Source organism: Pyxicephalus adspersus, chromosome 2 (assembly GCF_032062135.1).
Source record: "Pyxicephalus adspersus chromosome 2, UCB_Pads_2.0, whole genome shotgun sequence".
Classification (NCBI taxonomy): Eukaryota; Metazoa; Chordata; class Amphibia; order Anura; family Pyxicephalidae; genus Pyxicephalus; species Pyxicephalus adspersus.
The window spans coordinates 64,384,899-64,402,780 of NC_092859.1; the positions used below are offsets into that span (position 1 = coordinate 64,384,899).

Here is a 17,882-nt window from a genome sequence, read left to right on the forward strand (position 1 = left end):
TCAATGTAACATTGTTCAAATTGCATTGGTCAACTTTACCGTCACTTCCTGTCTCAGAGACAGACACATAAAAGCTTTTATGTAAAGCAGACAACCAATGGATGAGTTAAAAAAAAGAAGATTCACTTAATTAAGATTCATTTATTAGGGATTGCTCTTTATTCACATGTCTACGTTTTAGGTAGCACAGCCTGAAGGATGCGATTATCTGTACCTATATAGGATCCTGCATTCTACTATGGTAATTAGGTCCCTAGCCATACGGTAAATCACAGCTATATAATATAAGGTATATATTAAAATGGAAATTTATTCAAGAATTACAATAAAATAAATCTCATAAAAGCATTACATTGGTCTTGATTACTCCACCATGGTTAGTACAAATACATAGGCATTGAAATTTGGAGACGTTTCACATAATGAAGTCTGCTTCATTAGAAACAACTTGCCTTAAACAGCATAATAAATCAAAATTTAACATAATATAATAATGTACATCAATTCTAAATAACCTTAGAGATTTTTCTCACATTCACCTTTTGGTTAGAGTGGCTCCCTGGTGGAAGGTACCTATGTCAAGCAGGCGGTTCTCAATCAAGTGTTGCAAACCACTGGATATTGCAGTGTAAATAGGAAAAATATATAAATTGTGATAATAATATTGCCAAATGGTTATCATGTAATCAGTGTTCTCCCCAGAAATTTTTTACCACCCAGAAAGCCGGGTGGTGGGAAGCTGTAGCTGGGTGGTCAAAAAGGAGGTGTGGCAAAAACATGGCAAATTTAATGCACCGAGTTGTTTATGCCAAGGGTATTCAGTAACCTCTTATTGTTTCAGTGTTCTACCTTCTCCCTATAATTTGTTCCAACTTTGTAATGCCTGCCCTGTTAGTATATCCACTTTTTCCATTCTATGTATTTTGCCACAACTGTCCTATGCCATGTATCGTGACCCAACTTCCTAGTGTTCTAAGTTTTAAGAGTGTATTCCTTTGTAGTAGTGTAATAGTATAATGAATGTGGTGTAACAAGTTAGGCTTAGTTCATATTAGCAGCAAAAACATTTACCCCTTCTGAGTGACTTCTGGCAACTGCTAGGCACCTAGAATTGGTAACAGGCGGTAAGTGTGGGCCTTTTTAAGAGCTAGCAGTTTTTTTAAGCATCAGTGGTTCCTGGCATGAGGAATGGACAAATGTAACCTTACTGCCGGTGTGAATTCAGCCTAACTTCAGATGTGCTGCTGAGGCTATATTTAGTTAAAAGTGAACATTTGTAAAAACATTTTTTTTTTTTTTTTTACTTGATCCTTTCACAAAATTAGCCCAGTGGGCCCACGCTGGCTCAGCTTCCACCTTTTCTCTGATGCTCACTTGTACGACCAGTGCTGCCTTGCACTGCGCATGCATGAGATTGAACACTTTTTTTTTTTTTACATTATAAGAAAGCCTCTGAAGGTGCATGCACAGAAAGAGTAGTGCAGAGCCTCTTGGGATATGTGACACAAATATCCCAGGAGGCTGCGGATTTCCACTTTGGTCTTTACCAAAATGGAAGTAAAGACTGAAGGGGAGAGGTCCTCCCCAAAAAAAAAGTGTAAAAAAAAAACAAAAAAAACAAAAAAAAAAAAAAAACACATTTCTCTATTGTATAACAGAAAAAAGTCACTCTTTAATAATGTTAAAAATGTGGTGATGTTTTAAAAGCATCATGCATGGGATATCAGATGGGGATAAGACAGCCAGTGACCCCCTCTCATCACTGCCCATATTCTTTAAAAAAAAAAAAACACTGTCTGTGAAGTTTATCCACAGTGTGTAATGATTGTGAGTGAGTGTGTCATTGGCAGCGCAGTGTGATAGCTGTGCGAATGTAAAAGCTACATGTCATATTCTGCAACTTAACAACTCGCTGTGTTCAAACCTTCTTATCTCCTAAACCGTTGGTTGTATTAACTTGAAATCTTTAAGGTACACGTGGAGGCATAGGAAACTGAAACTTTAGGTGCAAGTGGGGGACACCTGTGGCTAAACCTTTCTAAAATGTAATTACTATGGCATTACGAGAATATAATTCTTCACGTAGCAAAATGTTCTGCCTGCTCTGTTACACATATCTGTCTGCATCTCTACCTCAAACCCCAATTTCTCTAGAATTAAGAGGTGCAGGGAAACAAAAATATAGGTGGAAGTGGGAGACAGTTGTGGCTATCACCTTTCATCACCACGGCATCATTACATTAAAAAAAACTGTCCTTTAAAATGCACTTCTTTGTTACACGACTAACTTTCCAGTACCTCAACCCCATTAAATTTTAGTGGGCAGAGTTTATGTTTTAATGATGCCATAGTGATGAAGTTTTAGGGGATGGTAACCACAGATGTTCCCCACTTGTACTTTTTTAATTTATTTTGGTTTCTTAAACCTCCCTATTCCAGGGAAATTGAAGTTTAAAATGTTAGTTAAGTGGACAGGAATGTGTAGCAGGGCAGCGAAGCCCATTTTTATGGGCACAGTGTTTTATGTCCTAATGATGTTGTAGTAATGAGATTGTAAGGGGAGAATGTGCCCGCCAACTGCACCAATATTTTCAGTTTTGTACCACCCCACCTCAGAGAAATTGGGGTTCAAAGAAGCGAAGCAGACAGTAGTTTCATAGGTAGGTATATATTTAGGGGCCCCACCCCTATCGCATTTTAAATTTAAGACTCTTGTTTGCACTTTCCCCTGAAACAGCAACCCCAAAGTTCAATTTTCATAACTTTTTACATTTGTAACCCCATATCTTGAAATTCGTTAAAGCTGGGGGGCTGAAATTGTAGTAACTAGTATCTATTAGGGTCCCCTGTGCACCCTGAAAAATACAAGTCATTGTGATATACAGTTTAGGACAGGGGTCGGCAAACCTTTATGGCTACTAGTTCCGACTCTGAGTTCCGCCATAATGGCTCAGCCCACCACCAAGGAACGCCCCTTGAAGTGATATCCCTCTCCTCTGTATGCATTGTGGAGGAGAGGGATATACATTCAGGGAGCGTTCCCTATCTACCGTGGCACTGGCCAGCCGCGGTAAATAGAGGAGCCACAGCAAGGAGGCAGCACCAAAGCTCCGGTAGTTCCTAACGCCTCCTGGCTGATCCGGCCGTCAACCCCGCCGGCAAATAAAATAACATTTTTAGTTTTTCCCCCTTTTCCTCTCCCTAAACCCCTCCTCTTCATCTCCTTTGACTTCTGTTCCTCTTGGGAATGTTATACTAGAGATAAGGCTTATAGCTGAGCATTTCATTGAGGCCCAGGGACAATTTGCCCTCAATTCACAAATCTATTTAGTCTACCTTTTTAATCATTCCTCATCTAAATCACCTCCCCTGGAATTAGAATGAACACATTTTAAGGCCAAAAATCTTATTTCATTTTCATCAAAGTTGTGATTTACCCCCAAGTGATAACTAAGGTGGTTACAATGCTGCCACTTTAAATATTATAAACATGCTCATATATACGTTTCAGTAGTCAAGGTTTTGTCTTTCTGACGTAAAATGGACCACAACTACAGAATGCTAGATTGATGACTCCTATAGTTTTACATGTAGTTTTCACTTTTAGTTTAGGTCTAACTGGGATAAGGACTTGAAAAGTATCTTTTTGGGAATAAATCCACTTACACTGTCCACAAAATCCGCATGCAAAAGTACCAATTTCTGTGTCTACTTTTACTGATTTTTTATCATTGTAAAATGGCTCTGCACCAGTTTATCCTTTAGTGAAGGTGGTTTTCTGTATATAAAGTTCGGATGGGGGCCCACAGATTTACTTATATGTGGATCTGAAGAGAGGCTAGGCCAATATTGTTTACAAATTTTCACCAAGTCCTGGTGTTGAGATGAGTATTTGGTAATAATTCGAACTTTATCTTGTTGTTTTGTAGATGGTTTCTTTTTGTAGATTAAATCTAACTGTGACTGTCCTTTTTCTTTCTTGTAGGCCTGCTTGAGGATACTTTTACTGTATCCTCTCTCAGATAATCTTTTACATGGATCACTAGATGCTTTCTCAAATTCAACATCATTAGAACAGTTCCTTTTTATCCGCAAATATGGTATGCTGTTCTTTAAGGAAATCGGATGCGCACTTCTAGCTTCCAGAACGGTATTACCCGTCGTTGCTTTTCTTTTTAGAATCAAGAAATGCGATTGCTGTAGCACTATATTGCATGATAAATTTAAGATTAAACCAATTAATTTGCAATTTTTCAAAAAAATTGGACAGCAATGTAAACACACAACAAAATGAGGCGCATGTACACAGGCGAGAACTTATCGGCAAAGACCTCCTTTTCCCATCCCCCCAGGTACAGGTTTGCACAGATGGGGGCACACTTGGTCCCCATTGCAACCCCCTGTACTTGAAAGTAGGTTTAACCATTTAAAACAAATGTGTTAAGGGTGAGTATGTACTGTAACAAAGAAAGCACAAATTCATTTGTACGTTGAAGGTCCTTGCTAGTTTCAGATAGCCAATCTCTTACAATGTGTAAGCCTAGATCATGAGGAATACTAGAGTATAACGCCTCAATGTCTATGGCTACCAACAAAGCATCTGGTGATACCACTACATCTTCTAACATTTTCAGAATATCCAAAGTGTCCTGTAAATAGACGGTAGTCCAAAAACAAAAGGTCTCAAATTCAGTGTTTTTTTATCCAAACAGCTGTTCTGTTATGTGAGAGCTGCGGCCAATCTCCTGGGATTGATCCCTCCATGTCCACGCCCCCTCAATGTTTTACACTAAGCCTATATGAATTTGCAGTTACACACCCACGTAAGCGGCATTTGACACAGGAAGCGGATCCCCAGAAGAATGAGGAATCTCCCACCACATGAGGGACGCCATTCTACACATGGCCCCATAAATAGAGGAAGTTTTGTGGACAGAGGAACCTAAGATTGCCATTGAATAATTATGCCACAATAGGAACAGGATTCTTAGTAGTGGAGGATTGCTTCTATCCCTTGTATGGTGAGATTTATAATTGGGATAGCATAACTGATATCACTCTGGGGAGGGAGCGGGGTTGTAAATAGGATTTTTTATACCTTTTAGAATATCCAGACTAAACATTATTAGTCTGATTAATCAATTTTTAATGAAACAACATTCAAATGAACTGCAGGCTTTCAGCTTTAATTCAGTGCGTTGAACAAAAATATTGCATTAAAAATGTGAGGAACTAAAGCCTTTTTTCACACAAGAAACTTCATTTCAGGGGCTCAAAAGTAATTGGACAAATTAAAAAGCTGAAAATAAAATGTTCATTTCTAATACTTAGTTGACAACCCTTTCCTGGCAATGACAGCCTGTAGTCTTGAACTCATGGACATCACCAGATGCTGGGTTTCCTCTGTTTTAATGATCTGCCAGGCCTTTACTGCAGTGGCTTTCAGTTGCTGTTTGTTAGTTTAGTCTTCAACAAGTGAAATGCATGTTCAATTACGTTTAGATCAGGTGACTGACTTGGCCATTCAAGAATATTCCACTTCTTTGCTTTAATAAACTCCTGGGTTGCTTTGGCTGTATGTTTTGGGTCATTGTCCATCTGTGTTATGAAACGTTTTCCAATCAATTTGACCGCATTTAGCTAGATTGGAGCAGACAGTATGTCTCTGAACACCTCAGAATTCATTTGGCTGCTTCTGTCCTGTGTCACATCATCGATAAACAATAGTGTCCCTGTGCCACTGGCAGCCATGCACGACCAAGCCATCACACTGCCTCCGCCATGTTTTACAGATGATGTGGTATGCTTTGGATCATGAACTGTTCCACGCCTTCTCCATACTTTTTTCTTGCCATCATTCTGGTAAAGGTTGATTTTGGTTTCATCTGTCCAAAGAATGGTTTTCCAGAAGTGTGCTGGCATTTTTAGATGTAGAAGTCCAATTTAGCCTTTTTATTTTTGAGGCATGAGTGGCTTGCACCTTGCAGTACACCGTCTGTATTTACTTTCATGCAGTCATCTCTTTATGGTAGACTTGGATATCTATACGCCTACTTGCTGGAGAGTGTTGTTCACTTGGTTGGCTGTTGTGAAGGGGTTTCTCTTCACCATGGAAATGATTCTGTGATCATCCACCACTGTTGTCTTCCGTGGACATCCAAGGTCTTTTGGTAATATTGTAGCAATTTTTCGGATGGGTTTTTTCTGTTTTTGCTGCCTATGGATGGCTTGTTTCACCTGCATGGAGACCACATGTTGTCCACATACAAGCCCCCCCAAATCAACTCCAGGCCTTTTATCTGCCTAATTGATAATGAAATAACGAAGGAATTGCCCACAACAGCCCATGAAGTAGCCTTTGAGTCAATTGTCCAATTACTTTTGAGCCCCTTAAATGAAGTAATTGTGTAAAAAAAAAAAAAAAAAAGCTTTAGTTCCTCACATTTTTATGCAATCTTTTTGTTCAACCCACTGAATTAAAACTGAAAGTCTGCAGTTCAACTGCATCTGAGTTGTTTGATTTAAAATTAATTGTGGTAAACTGAACTAAAATTAGAAAAAAGTTGTCTCTGTCTAAATATTTATGGACCTAACTGTAAAAGCATGAATTTTTATTTGTCCTGGATTGAAGGGAGTAATTAGTTCACATTCAATGTATAACTAGGTGGTGATAAGATACACCTAGATTTGATAAATCTTGATATATGTGTGGCAATGGAAATGTAGTTGATTTAAAAGGAAATTGGAAGAGTAGTGACCATCCACTACAGGAGAATAACTTTTCAATGTGGATGTATTCATAAATTTGGTCATGGTTTTTGCTAGCATTACATGATAATAATTTGGCAATAATATTAACACAATTTATATATTTTGACATGTACCTCTTCCTTTTTACACTGCTATTTTCAGTGGTTTGCAACACTTGATTGAGAACCGTCTGCTTGACATAGGTACCTTCCACCAGGGAGCCACTCTAACCAAAAGGTGAATGTGAATAACATTTCTAGGGTTATTTATAATTGATATACATTATTATAGTATGTTAAATTTTGATTTAATATGCTGTTTTAGGCAAGTTATTCCTGACGAAGCGGACTTCATTCTGTGAAACGCATCAAACTTTCAATGCCCTTGTATTTATACTAACTATGGTGGAGTCATCAAGACCAATGTAATGCTTTTATAAGAAGTTTTTTTATTGTAATCTTGAATAAATTTACATTTTATTATATACGTTTTCATACATGTGAGATTTGGTTGATTAAATGCCTTAAAAGTCTCCCATAGAAAATATTTTCCTCACCATTTCTCTGCTATCTAATGAGAAAGTGGCATGAGGTTTGAATTATTTTGTTACAAAAGAGCTGTTCTTGCTGGCTTATTTTAAATTTAAAGGGTTATTAAAGCAAAACAAACTTAAAAGTTAGAAGTAAAAAAAAAAAATAATTTTTGTTTCAGTTGTCTTTTAGCAAATATTTGGATTATCTACACATCATGTATACCTAACAAACATCAACTAAATGTCAAGATAAATCAAGGAAATGTCACACTTTATGGAGTCGAGCCACAATACCCTGTTTCCCCGATGATAAGACTTATTTGATGGCCCTGCCTTATCATCGGGGAAACACGGTAATAAAACATATTGAATGTTATTTTCCAGCATATGTTGAATGGTTGGTATAATTTATACAAGCAATCTGATTTATAGGCTTCACAGCACATTCGCTAAGAGTAACAAGCAATTTCTGGAGTTGCTGCAGATGGGTGAGCATTTCCAAATACAATTTTTCTGTACAGTGCAGGCAGAGGCCCTAAAACATACTTCCAGGATGAAGGAATCAATCCAAACCCAAGCTAACTTCCTGTGAATGACTCTCCAACAATAAAAAATAAGAATATGGAAAGTCCAGTTCTACCTATATCAGCATGCTTTTGCCAACCTCTGAATGACCCTCTACAAAACACTGATTGAAAATTATGGTTTGAAAGCAGTTACATGGTCAGTAGGTAGAGACATGAAATAGAGAAAGTAGAGAAATGCAGTATTTAAATTCTCCACTGATGCTTTTTAAAAGTAAAAAAAAATATCAACCAAAACCGGCAATTTTCTTTTAGTTTTATTGTGTTTTTGGACTTCAGCTTTACTAATATGTAATCTAAACACCCTAGCAAACTGAAATTTTCATAGATAGAGATTTAGGTAACATTAGACACAACTACCTTTCAGGTCAGATTTGTGCTATAATATAGGAGCCAAAAAACATAAATGTAACTGTTCCCATGGAATCATCTCTATTTACTGGGAAATATATCTGAATTTAGATTGTCACCAGACCAACACTTCCTTAGGTGATGAGAACTCTTTAGTAAGCAAATGATTGCTTATTGCCACTCTTAAAAAAAATCTCACAATAGCCAAGAGAAAAAATAACCATCTGAAGCATTACATAAATTGTAAACATGCTTCAAGCACTAGGCAATTTCCGTGTTTGGGTCGGAAGTACACAGACAGCTGAAAGCCACCCACCTAGAAAGAGAAACACAATCTACTTATATACATTGAGATACTGTATGGGCGAAGTAAAATTTGTTTTCATTCCTAAATACATAATATGACTTTACAACAAACAAGGCAATTCAACTTTTGTAAGGTTGTAGTGCACAATCCAACAGTTTGAGAAAAAATGTTTATTCGTTGCAGGAAGGTAGAAGCTCAAACAATATCTGTGGCCATAAGATCATGTACTCAATACAAAGTCTGAATTTGGCCGGCATTCTAATCTACTATTCAGAAGGCAAAATTTGTTTCACCTACATCTTATTTTAGGTCTGTTTATCCAGTCATATGTTTCAGGTACAATCATTGCTAACAATTTCTGAAACACAACACAATTAGGCTAGGGACACACTTGCAATAGTTGTCGTCGGATAATCGGCTCAGGGCCGATATCAGACCAGAATCTTACATGTGTACAGTGCTAGTTGTCCATCCTCCGAACGACCATCCAGGCGGATCCACGGACAATGGACGACGAAGGATCTTAATGGAAGTTAAGGGGGAGAGCACACAACAGGGTGCTGCTCCGTCTTTTCTCCCCCTCCCCTCTCTATGGAGCAGAACAGTGCTGTATGTACAGCACTCAATCATGCATCGTGCAGTAGTTTGTCGTTGGAAAGGATCGTGAAGGATCCCTTCCAACTACAATTATTGCACGTGTGTATGCAGCCAAAGGTTTTCCCCTTTGTGCTGTGCCCCTAAGTCGCTGCAATAGTATTGTTAGATGAAGGCACACCATACTGCAGAGAACCAGGCACTTGACATACCGAGAAGTTCTTAGGAGCAGAAGTTTCTTGGAACAGCAAACATTTTTAAAAGCGCAAGGAATAGAAAGTCATTTACGAAAATTTGGATTTTTAAGTCGATTTTTTTTTTTTGTGCCAGAGCAATTTTAGAGTAAAACACATTCTAAAATAAAAGAAAGATGTCCCCCTTTCTAAAATGCTAGTTGCCTGGCCGTCATGCTGAGTTTTTAGCTTTCATAACTGCATACTGGTGGAGAAAAAGCCTGCAAACCATGATTTCTTTAATACATGATTTGAGTCTGTAAAAAAAGTATTGAAAACCTGCAAGACAATTTGGATACTTTCTGCATTTGTTCTGTGATGACCTAACCCTAAAGGTATAACATATATCTTCAGTCACAAAAGCACGGTTGTGTGGTGCCTTGCATGCACGTTATATGCATAGATATTTTAATCTGCCGTATTTCAGCCCCACACAGAATATTTGCCTTTTAGCAGCATTTACTAACTAGATTCTCTGTAGACACAGAGCCGCCATATGTTCCAGAAGGAAACAGGAGACACAAATGTAGTTATTAGTAATGCTTTTATCCTAACAAGTTCACTTGTTTCTGTAAATTGACAAAATGATCTGTTAGTGGTTATCAGGAAAAAGAAGGGAAATGGATTACCCTAGAAAATACATTTAATGAAGCCAATCCATGACTGAGGTCTAATATAAGAGTACAACAATTGCTGTGGTTAAACAATCCAGGCCAGTGTACCCGTCAGTGGCGTGTGGCCTAGTGTTAGTCCTGATACATGGCCAGACACAAATTAAGTGATACACATGAAATGTTAACATATTAAAGTAAATACTGGCACATAAAACTGAGACTAGAAGGAAAAATTAATAAGCAAAGCTACCTTCAGTGACCACTTTATTTCAAACAAACAGTAGGTCTGGATACAGAGTATGGTAAAATTATAGGCAAATTTCAACTTTTTTTGTAAAAGTCTAGCTTTGCACTCCCCCTCCCCAGCCTCCCTTTTATAATGAGCAGGCTCACTTACCGATAGAAGGAGTGGGGAGGTAGAAGAGCCAGGGACAAACCTACTTTTTGATGTGCGATTATTACTGGAAAAAAGCCTTTATTATGTTTTCATCATATGTGATCTTTATTTTATTTTCTAAAAGTAGTAAATTAATTAATTTCATTTTCTCTTGTGGTAAAGTTCCATTATCTTGTAAGAATCTTTTATGCCTTTAACAAACTAACAATTTAGAACTTAAGACTAAAAATACCAAAATAAAAATTAAATAGCCAGATAAAACATATTTTACCAAAACCAGCTTTTGCTGGGATGTTCACTATCAATCCAAAGATTTCCCCTGTACAGTACAGTAAAGCTGCGTACACACGGCAAATTTTTCTCGCCCGATAATCGGTATCGGCCAATTATCGGGCGAAAATCTGCCGTGTGTACAGTCGTTCGTCGTCCATCGTCCGACGACCGTCCTGGCGGATCCATGGACGATGGACGACGACCGATCGTAATGAAAGGGAAGGAGAGAGCGCGCAGCAGGGTGCCGCTCCGTCGCTCTCCCCCTCCCCTCTCCATAGAGCATGAACGGTGCTGTATGTACAGCATCGTTCATGCATCGTGCAGTCTTTTCTCGTTGGAAAGGATCGTGAAAGATCCTTTCCAACGAGAAAAATTGCAGGTGTGTACGCAGCTTTAGTCTGCTAGTCTGACCAACATCACTGAACCCACTTACTCCGAGCCCAGGTTGTCCTGTCCCCGTTCCCAGCCAGTGACTAAACAGTAAAATTAGAATCAGCACACTGATGAGCTCATTTCTCTGTCACTCTGCCATCAAAATATCAAAATATTCCACTGGTGCATGGACCCATACAAATGTTTCTACAAACACTGAAAAGAGTTGTGCAATATTTTAGTGCTACATAAACCAAAAAACAAAATATGGTGACCCTGATTGCTTTGGATCTGTGTAATTACCTTGAATGCAAACACATACAGACAGTTGCTATATGTGGCTGTCATAAACTACATATTCTATCACGATCAAGATTAAGGTGCTGGGGGCTTCATACTACCAGAAGGTCACTTGAAAGGCTGTATGCTTTTTTTATTTTTTTTTAAAACAATATAATTTCATTACATTATTATACTATAATTTTATTATAGATGAATCCTAAATTGATCTAGTTTGTTGATGTGATGACACCCAATATCTTAAGAGGCCTATCAAAAAGAAACTTAAGGTATATCTGGACCTTTGGAGGGGGAAGTCTACAAATAAAGAAAACCATGGAATAGGCTCCTGGAGCTGCCTGCTGTTCAGAATAAGTAGCAGCTTAATTTATGCAGTCTGGTTACCTAAATGTCTTCTGTGACAGCTGTGAATCCTACAAGAGAATTTAAATGAGTAAAATTAATGTTGTTGTTTTAACAATACAATCGTTTTTTTTGGTGTACTTTTTGCTAAGTGTCAGCAAAAAATGCTGATCAGTCAAGATCCAGTCTGCACAGACAGACAAAAGTCTATTTCATTTTATCTCTGTATCTTAGATACAATCCCAACATATCATATCAGTGGAGGCCATGGAGATAGGAACTTTGCTACCTAAGGCCTGTCAGAAAATCATTATATAAAAGGCCCATCACAGGAATCATAATCTGTATTATACAAATCAGATTAACCATAGAAAATGCAGTATCTGTGGTATATTTTTTTAAGACGCCATGAGTCAATTTAAAGAAACGAGTTTAACACATTTATACTTGTATTGAACATATTAAATTGATTAAAGGTATAGAAATGTTGTATTAAGAGAAATTTAGAGACCGTTGACCTCAAATTAAATGCTAGCTGCCTGACTGTCTTATTACTAACAGAAATAAAAGGATGCCTTTTCTATTTGTCTCTCGGTTATTGAAGACATTACTAAAACAAGTGCACACAGCATTCAAAGCAAAGAAAAAAAATCTATGCACTTATTCCAATGATAAGAAAAAAGGGTATGTTAATCCAAATGAGCTGGCAAAGGACCAATAAATGAAGCATATAGTTATACGCTACCAGTCACTGTAAAGAGCTGCAACCCAGGTAAATTTGTGGCTTCAAAATTATACCACAATGCACCTAAATGTCACTGTCTATTCTGTTCTGCTCACAATTCCAAATTTGGGAATGTTTTCAATATTTGTTCCAATGACATGGTCTTCGTGACAAATAGTGAGAATGAGACAAAGACAGCAATAGAACAGGGGTTCTACCAACTAAACACTCTATCCCAGAATCCCCCCCCCCCAAAAAAAAAAAAAAAAAACTTGGAGCTTTTGCCTTTATTCGACAATTAACAGGAATGTAAAAAACCAAGTTATAGTGGAGCACAAACTCTTGATCCTCATATTGTTACAGGTAAGTGATTCAAAAACCCTGAAGACACTGGATCAGTATTATAAAAGCCAGGAAACAAGAATTGTCAGAAAAGGTTATTTATGTCATATTCCATGTTTCCTAAGTATAACGTTCTTTTAGCACCAAACCACCTATTTTTCTAAGAATGCACATAGACATTGAGACACCATAGAATTCCCTCATGTTATGATGTGATATTTTTCAACGTACTAAATTTATTCTGCAAAAACACTCAGAGAAAACAAACAGCTCACTGCACATTTTATATGCAATCTCCCCTGTGTAATATTAACTAATTTTGAAAATAAACCAAGCGACAACATCAATTTGTACCAGAACATTACACTGGAAGTTTACCAGGTAACAACACCACTAGGGAACTTTAACCTCATCCCTGCTGGGAAGAGTACCGAATACAGACCAAGATACAAACGATCAACATCATTAACACCATTACAGCATTTCCTCTTTAAAATGGTGAATATAGACAAAAATATCCGCTTATATTATGAACCTAAATTTGATAAACCTGACAATATTAGTATTTAAAAATTATTAAATGACAAAAATAATTTTCTGCGAATCAGCACACTAAGATACAAAGCTTTCAGCAACATTATACATGAAGAACCTAGGAACACACAATAAAAAGCTGTATGCTTATCAAAGCACTTACAGATTTTTTGTCAAAGTAGATTTTCATCCAAACATACAAACTATAAAAACGAAAAACACAAAAAAAGCTATAAAAACACAAAACTATGAATAAATAAATAATTTACCTTGAAAAGCCATTGGAAAACACAGGCCTGCTTTGATATGTTACATTCCCTGCAGAAGCAATGTTGTCATTGCCAGATCCATGGCACCTATTCCAAGCTTCAGAAATGGTAGGTAGAGGTTGGCCCAAAGTAAAGACTGGCTTCTGATCTGGCTGCTGAGAAAGAGAGGAAGTGTTCAAGTCATAGTGGTACATCTGCCCTCCTGAAGTGCTGACACCATGCACAGAGATGGCTGATGTTTTATTACCAAAGAGGCTAGATCCAGAAAAATGGCCACCACAATAAACAGGACTAAACTTTTCCTGCTTTATCACACCAGGAGTACACAGCTCTATAAAGTCATCCTTTTCAGTCTTCACTTGAGACAAAGGTATTTCAGTATTTGACAGTACTGAGTCTCCTAAATGATCACCTAATTTTGGTGAGCACTCTTGAAGAATGGGAGGTTTGCAGTCTTCAATGACTGAACTTGACCCCATTAGAAAAGGGTCATCGGTGGTCAAAGGAGATAGCAAGTCAACAGCTTCATCTTCAAATAAAGGGTCCAATGTCCATGGGCTACCCTTTAAATCCCTGGGTGACTCCGGGGGCAGATCCAGATCCTGTAAAAGGTCAAAGGTGCTTTGGTCTTTGGAAAACAACTTATTAGTGCTGCTTCCTTGACCCTGTACAGAAGGGCTTGGCTGGGTGGACAGGTCACATTTGATAACTCCTTTGTCTTCGGCGCCCTCCTGCGTCTTCTCTGGGACAGCCGACTTTGCCTGAAGACTGGCAATGCTCTCTTCAAGCAGCCTGAAGTCAGTTTCTCCTGCTGGGACTCCAAGTTGAGCTTGTTGGGGGTAACCAAGTTCGTTTCCCATTACTTTTGTATCTGGATCCCCCATATAAAGTCCCATTGAAAGGGAGACAGCCTTGGACAGGTCTGGCTGAGGCACATTACTCAAACCATTAGCTGGATCCACTGTTATAGCCAATTCCTGTTGTTGTAGTTGCTGCCGTGTGTCTGGCAGAGAAGCAGGTGGGGTTGGATAAGAAGTAGAAATGTTCACACAGGCTCCACCTCTATAGCTTGTAAATAAATCAATCACGTTCCCTTTCTTGTCACTGTAATGTGCAGTCTTTACAGCCTGAGATCCATTGGGCGGCTTTAATAGGTCTTTGGGATCCATTGGATACTGACACCTAACTGACAGGAAAAAAAACACAATCAGAAATCTTAATGATAACTTGGAATTACCTATGATCTACATTTAACACAGAATAACATACTACTCTGCTGAACTGTCACTGCCACAATCGGCTTGCCATGCATTGTCCCACAATGAATAAATCAACTTAATGAGGTTATCTGCATTTAATGATATTTCCTCTATGGATTATTTTACTGGGGGACACTACAGGATGATTTCAGTGTGTGGTTTTAAGAGTGGAATTCGTCCTGAGAGTTGAAACCTTCTGAAACATTCTTCTGTGATCACGTGTAAGTTTATGATAATCAGAAAAGGTATTAAGTAAATTTGGAAGCTCCCTGTCAACTTGCGAACTGCAAGGAACGCAGGTGTTCACATGAAACTTAACTATTTCACCACCGGACAAGTGACTTAAGGACTGTGTAATTTTCATTTCTTATCCAAGAGATACAGTATACGCCAAGTGTTGAGCTCTTCCAGCTCAACACTTGGCTTTTATATACAGCTACATATGACTGTGATCCCTAGAAACAACTGTACATTGCATGAGATTCTTTTTACAAGATTTGCAATGCAAATGAAGACATCCTCTTCTAGCACATTGTGCCTTACATCAGCAGTTGTCTTGCCACCCCTAGGTATGAGGAATAAGATTAAGTTGAAAAATGTTGCTAAATTGTTGTTTCTTCCTATGTATACCTGGCTATGGGTTTTTCTTTCTTGCCTTCTGTATTTTTTAAAGCACCCACTAGTATAACACACACACACATATATATATATATTGTACCTGGATACTACTCCTGAGTGTATTCACACTTATGGGCAGCTATATGACAGGATTATAATAGGAGTTTACATGGCCACCGCATAATTTAACAATGGAATCACATCCATTGTACGTCATAGGTTTGTGATTAGATAGATGCATGCACATCCGCACGTGTTGTCACAAGCAGTAAACAGACCTTTTTTTTTTTTTTTTTTTTTTTTAACACACTCTTATAATATTAAACTTGTCAAAACAAACATTCTATATGGCAAAAAAATATATAATTAAACATTAGAGATACAGCCGACTGACCGCAGCGTGACTAATGAGAATTAACACAGAACAATATTTTAGTTCTACCTTTCAAAGAACAAGTAATGCGAGTACCGGACAGGAGGGGGGAGTGAGCGTGGAGATATGGGGAACAAGTGGGCTGCTAGTCCTACAGACAAACCCGTCTACAGGGGAAATGTAAAGGATGGCAGGGTTGTCAGCACACCGCTCACCTAATCACATTTATCATCTCCCCTCCTTGTGTGTGTGCTGCACAATCCATTATAAGAAAATATTGTTTTCTGAATTGATGCTGATCCATTACAGTGAGTGGAGAGAAATGTGATTTTTTTCCTCTCTCTCCTCCCACGTGTAACCATTTCCACACGAATGAATCACAGCAGAAAGCCTCTAGGCCACAATCTGAGGCTATTCAAGCATAATTGGAATAAAGCTTAAAAGACTGCGTAAATGAGGATCAGCATGACACACCCACTCCTCTACGTGACAACTCAGCCTTCAACACTCTCAAATTGTCATCCAGGAGTGCTGTCCCAGGGCTCCCACCCCCCCCGCAAGGGTTAACAGGGCTATTAATAAAACATAATGCAATATTGAATATATTACGTGACGTCACAGCGCGAGCCCCGCCCCCATTCCCTGCTGTCATTACAGAGGAAATAAACAGCCCCGCTTTATTAAAAAAGGCCAAAAAGCGGCAGAAAAGCCCCGGTGGGCCACCTTTCTCCCAGGGGCTGTGATGAGGAGCCCCTGTGAGCATCGGGGGGGGGCATCCCAAGATCACGATGTTCTCAGGTCTGCAGGAAGTTGCGAGTTGTCGGTTTCATAACAGCCCGTGTTCGTGGAAATGGCCGAGAATGTGGGAAAAGTTGAGGGATGATGATGACTCAGAGCGAAGCTGGGGGGGGGGGGGTTGAGAAGCTGCCACAGGGATCAAAGTGCGAGCTCTTGGGCACAGGCAGGCCTGCAGATAACACAGGGAAGGCGCCGTGTAGGAGGCCGGGGCAGGACCCACTGACATGTAGTAATGGGGGGGGGGAGAATCTGTGTGTAGAATAGAAAGAGCCCTGCACCCGCCGCCCTACAAAGTTGTGAGCTGTCAGTGCGGGGGATCAGGGGAATAACAAAGTAATGTGACGGTGACGTGTGGAAGAGTGCGGTGCCCTTCAGCCTGGTGTCTACCCCCTTACCGACATGTGTGGGCTCTCCGCTCCGCTCCTACTCCCGCACTTCCATGGCGATCTCCGCACTGTACACAAACAAGTTGGCGTGAGAAGAGGCGCTGCTACAGCTGCCGGAGGAGGAAGTAAACAGGCGCTGGAGACACTATGGCAGTGCCCCAGCTGAATGTCCACTCTCCTCCCTGCACACCCCCTGGCCGCCCTCTAGCCCCTCCTTTCCACCACTGGATACCTACAGCTGTCGGCCTTCAGGCTCTGGGCATGTTTCCGTGCTTACACAAGCTCTGTGCCCCCGTGTCGGCTGGTAGCGGCCCGGGTTCGGCGCGGTGCACACAGCAGAGGCGCCCTCGGGGATGGGAGCCGCCTATCCCGGACATGCAAGGAGGAGAGACAGAGGGCGGCCGGCGGAGGGGGCTCTGTGCGTGCAAACAGGGGAGGGAGGCCGAGCGAGCGAGGTAGAGCGCAGGGAACGCTGCAACCTGTTGGCTGCTGCCGGCAACTACAGCCCCGGTCCATAGTCCTCATCTGCCCCGGTAGGCAGTAATCACCCTGTTATGTGACTGCCTATTTTAACAAGCTCCTATTGTTAAGAAAACTAAGGTAATCCATAGTCTGGGGACAGGTGCACTTTAAGGCAAAATGGAATGCTTGCCCACGTTTAACCACCTGGGCGTTACACTGAGGTCTAGATTTCTGTACCAAAAGCGTTACAGGTTTTAATGAATTTTTTTTTTTTAAATTGTACACCTGTAACTTACAGAAATATGTCCGAACAAGGTTCTAGTAGATATCATGAATATAAAAAATGTTTGAAACACACAATCATGTAAAAAAAATACTTTTAATAAAATTAAAATACACAAAAATCAGCTTAAACAAGAATACATAAATAAATGAAAAATACTGAAAATGCGATAATTCGGTATACTG

The 17,882-nt window shown here is 39.4% G+C and overlaps 1 protein-coding gene across 5 annotated transcripts in view; it reads right to left on the reverse strand.

Annotated features, from left to right (window-relative positions):
• Positions 1–17,365, reverse strand: part of NR3C1 (nuclear receptor subfamily 3 group C member 1) — a 162,037-nt gene extending 144,672 nt beyond the window's left edge. Inside the window, exons 1-2 of one of the 5 annotated variants that reach the window (XM_072400905.1) lie at positions 17,230–17,365; positions 13,519–14,704 (exon numbers count right to left, since the gene is read on the reverse strand). In XM_072400905.1, coding sequence (XP_072257006.1) covers positions 13,519–14,704; positions 17,230–17,329 — 1,286 coding nt within the window. In that variant the 5' untranslated portion in view covers positions 17,330–17,365. Of the gene's footprint in view, positions 1–13,518; positions 14,705–16,961; positions 17,155–17,188 lie in introns of those variants that run through there. The other 4 variants (XM_072400908.1, XM_072400907.1, XM_072400910.1 and 1 more) reach the window with 4 other exon arrangements.
• Positions 17,366–17,882: the final 517 nt, after the last annotated feature.